Here is an 11,449-nt window from a genome sequence, read left to right on the forward strand (position 1 = left end):
CCCATTCCCACCTGCCGTACAGAATCCCGCCCATTCCCACCTGCCGTACAGAGTTCTGCCCATTCCCATTTGTTGTACAGATTCCCGCCCATTCCCATTTGTTGTACAGAGTCCAGCCCATTCCCACCTGCCATATAGAGTCCCGCCCATTGAGTCTCACCCAGTCTCATTTTTTAGACAGTATCCCACCCATTCTTGTTTCCCACCCACTCCCACCTGTTGTACAGATTCCCGCCCACTCCCACCTGTCTTACAAAGTCCCGCCCATTCCTACCTGCTGTACAGAGTCCCGCCCACTCCCACCTGTTGTACAGAGTCCCGCCCACTCTCACCTGGCTCACAGCATCCCATCAACTCTCACCTGTCTTTCACAATCCCAACCGCTCTCACCTGTTTCAGAGTTCGTTCCATGTCGATGCCCTGATTCCAAGGAGCAGCCGGGTTGGCCAGACAGTCTCCAGCGTTGCCTCTGCGAGAGATGTCGATCTTCTGTCTGCGCAGATTCCGAAATGCCTCCGCCATCACTAGCACACCATCGTACGTCAATGATGATGTGTACTGAGGAGGTAAAAGGAATATTGTGTCTTTACTTCATTCACACTACATTACCCATGCTTCCTGTTTACAATCACATATCAAGTATAATGCAGAGCCGTCCTAGTGCCTAAAGTAGATGTAAATGAAGCAGAGAGGGCATTCTAGGTGAGCGCATTGATTATTGCCTCCGCCTGCTCGCTTGTAAGACTGTGTGCGTAATGCAATGTGACATAAAACTGCAATGTAGCACCGCCGCTACATGTTACTGGAAAAGCTATTTAGCTGTAAAGCAGTACAGATTGTTGCTACAGAGCAGTAAAGATCCAGAGTGATTGCTGGGGAACACAGTGCATCGTTTTTCTCTTTATGAGGTACCACTAGCGGTAAGAAAAAAACGCTCAACAATCAAAATGGATTTTCATCTGTTGTTATTTCCATAAACAAATACAAAAGCATGGCTATTTGCATGAGTAAATCGTCCCAATAAGACAGAACGAGTCTCAGTGGCTGGGTCTGCACTGACACCGGTCGTTATGAATGAACTTGATCAGCGGAAATCAAGATTTATGGTTCTAGCAGAGGCATAATAACATCCAATTAACATTGAGGGAAAGACAGGAACAAACAACAATCATTAAAGGGGGAGTCAGCGAGCGAGATGCAGAAAATCAAGAGCGAGCAAGAGATGGAGATAGTCAGAGCTCTTGCCTGTAAAGTGTACTCTAATGAACCCGTAAAGATTGGTCTGATGTTGCTCTGGTAATTTATAGCAAGGACTGCAGGATGGAAGTGCTAATCAATGGGAGTAGAAAAGGAGCTCCATGTTATCAACAGAGGGGGAAATCAAGGTTTTTGAGCTGAGGACAGCACGATTAGGTGAGGTTATGCAGCACAAAATCGTCTTAATGAGTATATTTGTCTTGTTTTCAAGTTATGGAGAACTGTAATACATTTTGTGTGGTACAGGTTCACTTGTATTTACGACTAAGAATAGATGTGTGCAAACTGAATTTAGGAACGTGTGAGAATAAGAAAAATTCCAGCGGGTCCTTAAAATGTCTATAAAATTTAGTTGTATTAAATTTAAGGTCATAAAAAGTCTTGAATTAAAATATCTTAGTCTTAAAAATATCTTAAATGTTATAACAAACATCTTAATAATCATATTAAGAGGTCTTAAATTTGGGGATAAAGAACAGGAGTTGATTAGTAAACTTTTAAATGTATTTATAAAAATACATTTTGCTTAAATATACTTATATTACTTTTTATTACTTTATTTGTTATTATTTAGTATATAATATGTTTTACTAAAATTTAAGAGAGAAAATAGAAGAATTAGAGCAAATCAGTACTTCTGAATAATTTACTGCCATTGTGTAAATATTATGTAATCATGTAACCTATAAAAAAGTAACTGTCTGATTATAATAACTTTGAAATTGAATAGAATCTTAATTTTTGGAATCTGATTACATAATCCAGATTACATGTAACCAGTTACTAACCAGCACTGTATGTGTGTGTGTGTGTTTATATATATATACATTATATAAAAATGTTTTCGCATATAATTCATTTGATTATTTTTTTTATTAATATAGTTTATTTTAAATTATATAAACTATTTGTGTATGTATGTATGTATGTATGTATGTATATTATAATATTTTTTATTTTTCATGTTAATATAATTTACTTTAAATGGTATACACTGTGTGTGTATATATATATATATATATATATAAAGGCATATAAATAAATATAAATACATAATTATTAAATACAGTTTGAAGCTAAAATATATAAAAAAAAACTTTTATTTTATTTTAATAAACTATTAATGTTTTTGCTTTCATTGTATCCCTTTATAAAGGAAAAACACATTATTTGATCAATTTTAATTGTGTCCCTAAATGTGAATTTGTCTCTTGGAAATGAGACTAGAATGCTAGTCTTCAAAACACAACTTAAAACATGTATTTACGTGTATTTAGACTTTATTACACACGTTCCCCAACAGACGGGTTAAACGTGGCTCCGGCTGCAGTCTGTCATGGTTTAATTGACTCAGATATTGCCTGGGCAGCTGCTCGTTGAATCTCATTGGCTAAAGCTTGACGAAGAATGTGTCCTGTCACAGTTTGATTGGCTGAACATCTGTGTCTGGAATTCTGCCATATGCGTCCGACAGGATTATCAGGGTTCCAACCTGATTTAAACCAGCCTGCCATTTGCCGGGCGATTTCCAAACACGCTGTTTGAGTAGATAAGGAATTATTCTGCTAATTGATTCAATGGCGTTTAGCACAGATCTCTGAGCACGTTTGCGCTAATTCCTTTAGTGATTTGGGTGCTGAAACAATGCAGAAAAATAAAGTGTGCACAAAAGTGTTTGCTACTCTGGTTTATTGGTGTTTGCATTTGTGTTTAATTATGTTGTAAATGTATTTGCTTACCCTGGGTGGGCTCTCGGATCCTGGATACTCCCTCTGGTCTAGTTTGTTCCAGCGCTGCATTAGTTTGATCACCATCGGTTTGCTGAAATCCACCAACTGGAAACCAGTTACGTTTGCCCCGCCATGCATAAACCTCTCAATAGAAATGTCCTTAAATCCCTGCAGAGAGAAAGACAGAGAGCAGATCAGAGTCAGAGCGAATGCAGCCGATTCATTCAAAAGATAAAGAGGTGGAAAAAGGGAGATTGATGGAATGAATGTGAGACGGAGTGAGTTTTAACATTTCTTAATATCCCAGATGCTGACGCTAACAAATGTCAGCGCAGAATATGTTACGAAGGCCCAGCACAAAATAAGCAACGATAAATCACACGTAACAAAGTTCAGGTTCAGCAGTCCATCATAGTCAGAGTCCCCAAAACTGAACAAGACTGCAAATTCTTCAGACTAACTAGCAGTTCAGATGAATTTATCATCCAGATTGAGTTTTACAGTTTCTGAGAGGTGCAAAACTCATCTTCGTGTTGCTAGGGTGTTTTGGGTGGTTGCTACGTGATTCGCACCAATTAATTAGAGAAAGATAAATACAGATACATTAAAAAAAGATGTGAGAGGTGCAGTGTTGCCAGGGCATTGATTTATGGTTGCTAAGATGATCTGAGTGATGTTTAGTTTGTTGCTATGTGCGTAGGGTGTTTGAGGTGGTTGCTAGGTGGTCCAATCAGATGAATAAGAGAACAATTCAAACAAATACATAAAAATTATATTAAATGAATGAATGAATTAAATTATATTCAAATAAATTCTATATTTAAAAAAAGAATTGGAGAATTGGACTTACAAATACATAAAAAGTTTTATATTAAATGCATTAAAATGTATTACATTATATTAAATTAATTAAAATTATATATAAAAAATGTATGAGAAAGGTACTTACAAATACATAAAAAGTTATTTAAAATTCATTACTTTGTAATAAAAAATTATATTAATTAAAATACATTTTAGATTAAAAAATTATTCCAAAAAGATGTGTTGCTATGGTGTTCTGGGTGGTTTCTTAATAAACAAACTAAAAAAAACTTCTGCGTCCTCAAGTCTCTGTTTGCATTCTGTAGGATTTTACATGTGCAGGATCATCCAGCAGGTGAAAATGCTGTGTTTGATCACTTAGTAAAGCACTAGCGCACTTCATTTGAGCAATCGTTGTGCCAAAAGTAATACTGCGTTCTGGTTTTCTTCAGGAAAGTGAAGCTCTGTCACAGAGAATTACAGCCAGAGGACACGCTGTTCATTTCCTCCAGCGCTTCATCAAACCGCGCCAGCACTCACCAGGTTAGCGATGATGTAGTGGTATCCTTTCACATGTTTGCCCACGCTGACAATCTGAGAGAGAGAGATAGAAATATATGGATTGAATAAAGAGTAAATATCACAAAGACTCTTTTATTACACGCTTCAGTAATTCAGCCAACAGATGTATTACCTATACTTGGAAAAGTGTATATAAGTACGTATTTTTTACAGAGTTTAGGTTCCAAGACATTGTGTGCATTTCAGAATTGCTTTCCTGTGAATTTGAATTTGTATTCCTGTGGCAAATAGGATGCAGAATTGCAGTTCAAATTTGAATGAAAGTAGAAGGAGAATTGATTTTAACAATAACTTACAAACCTTTAAAGGCAGACCTACTGTGAGGTTGTTAATCGATGGTATATGCTTTTGTTGAAGCCATCGGCCTGCATTATTTTAACTTATGTTTGTAAATAATTGTGTTCAACAGCGGAATTCCTGGTAAGAAACTACATTACACATAATTCTGCAAACTCTCCACCATTTAGAATTGAAGCAAGTAAATCATGTCAAAAGAACGCTTTTGTCATGCTTGAAGTGGACTTTTTCACTGGAGGAAGCAATATTATGGCTTATGGACTAGCCAGAAGCAATGGTTTGAATTGAAAAATTGAAAAAGTAAAAAATGTAGCATTCCATCACTTGCTCACTAATGGATGCTCTGCAGTGAACGGGTGCCGTCAGAATGAGAGTCAAAACAGCTGATAAAAACATCACAATAATCCACAAGTAATCCACAGCACTCCAGTCCAGCAGTTAATGTCTTGAGAAGACAAAAGCTGAAACAAATCCATCATTAAGACATTTTATCTTCAAACCGTTGCTTCTGGTCAAAATACGAGTCCATAATCCATAATAACGCTTCCTCCAGTGAAAAAGTCCATCTCCTGTTGTCTCTCACATATTTGTTTAGAGCTGTTTTGGTTTGTAAACGGTGCTTGATCTGTGCAGATTTCTCTCCTGATTCAGACCAGACCACTTTTTCACCGGAGGAAGTGTTATTATGGATTATGGACTTGGTTTGAAGTAAAATAACATCTTGATGGATTTGTTTCAGCTTTTGTCTTCTCCAGATGTCAACTGCTGGACTGGGGGTGTGGATTACTTGTGGATTATTGTGATGTTTTTATCAGCTGTTTAGACTCTCATTCTGACGGCACCCATTCACTGCAGAGCATCCATTGCTGAGCAAGTAATGCAATACTACATTTCTCCAAATCTGATGAAGAAACAAACTCATCCTAATCTTGGAGGGCCTGAGGGTGAGGATATATTCATCAAATTTTCATTTTTGGGTGAACTATTCCTTTTAGGAAATTGTCTTTTTCAAATGTGTTTTTAAATCAAAATTTAACAATAAGCGATATCTTTTGCTGGATGTGAGATTTGTCTAGTGTGTAAGCGGTATCGGTGTAAGATCAGCAGACGCTGATGCCAGATCCACATCTGCTCGAGGAACTTGCTGGCAGGACTGGCAGGGCATGTAGAGAGATCATTCTGTTGATGTTGTACCTGACTATGTCCAACTGCGAGACGGTGTGTGTGTGTGTGTGTGTGTGCGTGTATCTGGTTGTATTTGCCAAGTCTGCTGTCAGGCTGATAGATGGGCACCTCAGAGGTCTGCCTGAGGAACAGACGGAGCATGCAACAATCAAACATGGCCCGCAATCGCAGAGTTCATAGATCAGACGTATAGAGACTCCTTCTGCTGCTCGTGTTGAACATCATTACCGCCCGAGAAACATGGAGCTGCTACACATTAGGCACGTTTAATGCATACTAGCATTCAAAAGTTTGGGGTCAGTGACTTTTTTTTTTTTTTTAAAGAAGTCTTAAACATATAGTAAAAAAAGTACTATTGAGAAATTATTATGATTATTATAAAAATTTTAAATAGCTGTTTTCTGTTGCTGTTCATTTTGTAATTTGTAAAGTGTCATTTATTTCTGTGATTGCAAAGCTGATTTTTTAAAATGAATAAAAATAAAAATATATTAAATGAGTTATATTTAATTAATTATTTGTAAATAGAAAAAAAATAATTAAAATATTAAACGAATTATATTATATCAAAATAAATTATATATTTTAAAAAGAAGTCAATGAAAGTATACATTTATAAATTGTAATATTAAGAATTATTAGATTTTTTTATGCTTTTGAAAGAAGTCTCTTCTGCTCGCCAAATCTGCATTTATGTGATCAAAAATACAGTAATATTGTGTAATATTTGAAATTATATTAAATTATTTTAAATTAATTACATTTTTTAAATCAATACAAAATCTTGAAAATTATATTAAATTAATTATATTAAAATAAATGATATATTCTAAAAAATAAATCAATAAATGTATGCATTTATAAATGTATATTAATTCATGAATTTTAATATTAAATAATTTGATCATATTTTAATAATTTGGTAATTAAAATAATTACTGTAATTATTTTATATTAAATATTTATTCTAATTTAATAATAAATATGATTGTTTTAGAAATAAAGTTTACATGTTCTGTGCTTGTAAAACTTGCCAAAAAGACCTTAAAAATGGCTAAAAACAGTTGTGCTGCTTCATACTTTTGTGGAAACTGTGATACATTTTATTTTTCAAGATTCTTTGATGAATAGAAAGTTTAAAAGAACATAATTTATTTGAAATAGAAATCTTTTGTAACATGTTAAATGTCTTTACTGTCACTTTTGATAAATTGAATGCACCCTTGCTGAATAAAAGCATTAATTTCTTTCAAAAACGATTTAATTTTTATGGTATTCTTTCATTAATGTTGACATGGGTATTTAAATGGCACTAAACTCAATGTCAAAACATTGAAAAAAATGTACATTTGAAAAATATTGTATAATTTCAAAGTCAGCTGGCAAAACTTACAGAACTTAAGCAATTACAGTAATATAGTTTTATACTTAAATATATTTAAAAATATCTAAACATCTAAACATTTAAAAAAATGTAATTAGTATTTTTTTTAATGAATAAACCTTTTTTTTAATGTAAAAAGTATTGTAGAATATACTGATTTATAATTAAAAAAATATTATTGAAATAAAAAAATATTTTAAAAAATATTTAGATAAATAAACATTTTAAATTTTAGGCTTTTTTAATATTCAAAGTCAGTTAGCAAAATGTCTCAAAGAGATTACTATGTACAGTTTTATACTTTTTAAATATATTATTAGATTAATACTTTTTTTACTCATTTAAAAATAAATAATATTTTTAAATAGCTAAATATTTAAATATATATTTAAATATTTACAATATTTGAATAATATATATTTAAAAAAATTAAAATATTAAAAGATTTTTACGCATTGTAGAATTTGAAATAAATTTGAAATATTGATATATTAATTTCAGAGTCGATTAGCAAAACTGCTCAAAAGCACTACTATATATGGTTTCATAATTTAATTTGTTTTTTAGATATCTAAATATTTTTTACAAAATAAATTAATATTTCCTTTTAATAAATATTTAACTTTTAAATATTGGCAGTTAGCAAAATGGCTCAAAACACTTACAGCGCTATATTTAGTTTTATATGTTTTAATTAAATTTTTTTTAAATATACAAATATTTTTAAACATTGTCAAATTTGAAATGCATTTTAAAAATTGTAGAATAATTTCAAAGTCAACATGAAATGGCATTCCCATTTTATTCCATAATGTATTTCTGTGCGTCTTTATAACAGGAGGTTGGAGGAGTTCAAAAATAATTTATTACATTTTGGTGAAAGATTATGCATTTTTTTCTGGAATAACATGCACTGATGAATCGTTCATAATAATATTGTGTATTAAGGAAGTAAATGGGATCGTTTTTTTTTTTTACATGTTGATTTGCTTTGTGATGCACTGAAGTCATCCTCACCTGTTCCAGAATGTTCTGCAGACGTTCTGCCTCGAGGTCGATGACGAACTTCTTCTCCTGCCGCCGGTCCAGGTCTTCCAGCAGTCTTCGGTAACTGGCGTCGTTGAAGTTCTCCACACAGATGGCACTGACCTGCCAACCGTTCTGACCCGCCTTCTCCATGATGGCCTGCAGGATGGCGTATCCTAGCAACAACAACACCAAAACACTCTAATGCGACCGAGTATCATTACCTAAACATGCATATAGTACAGCTTTGCATATTGGTAAATCTCAGTTATATCAGCAGTGAGACTGTAAATAGAGACAAATTGAGAAATTTAGACTTTTAGATTGCAATGTCTGCCAACAAAAGTCAGAGATCCCAAACTCAAACATTTGTCATCAAATTCTTCCAAGCGCAAATGATCTGATAATAGCTCTGTACTCAACAATATCTCATTTGGGACTATTTCATGCAAGTACTAAAAAGTAAGATGCAACTTAAATCTAATAACATCTCTTTACTCTTACTGTATGTCAACATTTGTGTTTATTGTCTATTTTATAAAAAATGGGAGACAAAGATGAGAAATAACTGAGAACTCCATTATGTCCGCCAAAATCTAAAAAAGAAACGATTTTATGCAAATAATAAAAAGTGTAAAAAGATGCAACATAAATCAGATAATAGCACTATACTTTTACTGTGTCACTTTTGTCCCATTTGTATCTTAATTTTATTTAAAAATGGGATACAAAGTCGAAACTTACAAGAGAAATAACTGAGAACTACTTTCAGGGCTATTATCTAATTATTAACTAAAACAATAAAATCACCATTCAATATAATATAATGTAATATAATATAACATAATATAATACAAATATATATGATATTATATATAAAATATAAACCTTAAACTTATTTTATTTCAACTAGTTGCCAAGGCATTTTCATTTATTTTGTTGATGTAAAAGATCTAAAACTAAAACTGAAAAAAATACAAATGTATATAGACATATTTTTTTAAATTAATAAATAATAAAAATCACAAAAACACAGAAATTCTAAAATTAAAATGAAAACAGAAATTGAAATATTGATTTAAAACTAATAGTATCTCAATAATACTCCAATATGCATGACAAAGTATGAAAAAATAAACTTTTTGTAAATTAAATAAGTTTAAGTTTATATACTAAATAACATGCTAAAACTGAAATAAAAAACTTATGTAAATATTAACAAACTAAAAAAAAATGACAAAAGCACACAACATTACTTAAACTTGAACTAAAATTAAAATTAAAACACAAAATAAAAGCTCATTCAAAATATAAATAAAAACTAATAGTACCTCGATGATACTAAAATAACACTGAATCCATGATCTCTGCCAAAGTATGAAAAAAATAAATTTTAATGCAGCATAATTCAGCCACATTCACCTTTCCAGACTTTGTGTGCGCGTGTGTGTGTGTGTATTTCTACAGGTGTGTAATTTCGCTCGGCTCCGTCTCCTGTCCAAGCGTCCCGTGTGTATTCTGCATCAGTGTGCCAGTTATGTCAGCCAAGAGCAACAGATGTCCTTTAAATTGGCCCTTAGTCGCACTGCAGGACTTTGGACATCAGGACAAATGCAGCATCCAACGCGACTCTGTGTGTGTGTGTGAGCAGGTTCAGAACAACTGATATGACACAAACCACAACACAGACAAACCACAGATGACCGTGAGCTCACGCACACGCACGCACACACACACACACACACACACACACACACACACACACACACACACACTAATGAAATGGCACCAGCTGTCCTGTGAGTAAACACAGACTGGCAGCAGAGAGCTGGAGAATCCTCTGTACACAAACCCCAGTCTGTGTGTGGACAGAACGGACGGACGGACGCATGCTTGCCTCTCGCTCCGTGCAGGGGCGGATTTAGTGAATTGGGGGCCCCAGGCAAAATATAAGAATGGGGCCCTGTACATTTGCACACATTTTCCTAGATCAACCTTGAGGTTCCTTTTTTTGTTGTGATGCTTGCTGCTGCACAATGGTGCCCCATAGTTGTGTCCAATGTTTCTACATTTTTCATGTACATGTTATAATGGCTTTCTTTCATGTTGTAGACCACAAAATAGCAACTGATTTACAGTTGAGATACAGGTTTTCACAAAAACAAAATAAATGATAAAATAGTAAACCTCACAATTGAATTGAATTGAATTTAAACCAGGGGTGAGTCAGAAGTATAAATTATATTCATTTAAAACGGGGTTATGTGGGTGGATTTTCGCATTGGTCTGAACAAAAACTACAGACTAGATTATTGAAAATTAACATTCATTCTCTGCCAGTAGGAGGCGCTTTTGGAACGTCAGAAATATAGATGGTTCCATTCAGAGATTCATTCATATAAAACCTTGAATTAGTGAGAATGAGAAAAGTCCGAAAAAGTATAGTCTAGATTGACGAGGAAAGTCCACTGATGAGTTACCAGCGTAAAGGCCCGTTCACACCAAGGACGATAACTATAAAGATAACGATAAAGATATAGTTATAAAAATCGTTCTCAATATTACAGTTTTTTACGATTGCTTAAGCACAATTTTGAAAACAGGGCCCGGTTTGTCGAAACACTACACACAATTAACACAACCCTACACCAAAGTAGCACAACACTTCAGATCATTTGCAAAATGGAACACTTTTGTCAAAACTATACACAACTTTATAAAAACAATATTTTGTTACCATACGAAACACACACATTTCATATGACTTTAATCTTTTTGAACCAGTTACACACTGCTGTTGCTAACCTAAAACACTTTTAGCAAGTCTAATTCTCAGTGATTAGAGTACTGTAAATGAAGTACACAGAGAAAGTGCAACTATACAATAGTTCACCAAACACTACACAAGACCAATGCTGCAGACTGACGAAAATATCATTGATTTCTCTCCATATACCCAAATCAGTCAACATGGAGAATCACAACAAAACATGTCCCAGTTGTCATGCTACACCTAAGGATTATATCAACCAAAAAAGTAACTGCGTATGGGTCCTCTACATGGTTCCTTCTTATAAAAGAGTAAGCGGCATTTAAAACAATTATAAACAAAATACACACTGTTTCTCAATATTTAATTACAGCTTCAGATGCATGATATTTTCATCTCCTTCAAGCAGGATAC

At 33.6% G+C, this 11,449-nt stretch overlaps 1 protein-coding gene across 3 annotated transcripts in view; it reads right to left on the bottom strand.

Moving 5' to 3' along the window:
• The window catches only part of LOC107670112 (glutamate receptor 4-like), a 101,721-nt gene that overhangs the window by 57,854 nt on the left and 32,418 nt on the right, over positions 1–11,449 (bottom strand). For all 3 annotated transcript variants that reach the window (XM_016462603.1, XM_016462604.1, XM_016462605.1), the window contains exons 4-7: positions 8,257–8,441; positions 4,332–4,385; positions 2,997–3,155; positions 391–558 (exon numbers count right to left, since the gene is read on the bottom strand). In XM_016462603.1, coding sequence (XP_016318089.1) covers positions 391–558; positions 2,997–3,155; positions 4,332–4,385; positions 8,257–8,441 — 566 coding nt within the window. The remainder of the gene's footprint in view (positions 1–390; positions 559–2,996; positions 3,156–4,331; positions 4,386–8,256; positions 8,442–11,449) is intronic.

The sequence above is a fragment of the Sinocyclocheilus anshuiensis genome, unplaced genomic scaffold, assembly GCF_001515605.1.
Source record: "Sinocyclocheilus anshuiensis isolate Anshui unplaced genomic scaffold, SAMN03320099.WGS_v1.1 scaffold48, whole genome shotgun sequence".
In the NCBI taxonomy this organism is placed as follows: Eukaryota; Metazoa; Chordata; class Actinopteri; order Cypriniformes; family Cyprinidae; genus Sinocyclocheilus; species Sinocyclocheilus anshuiensis.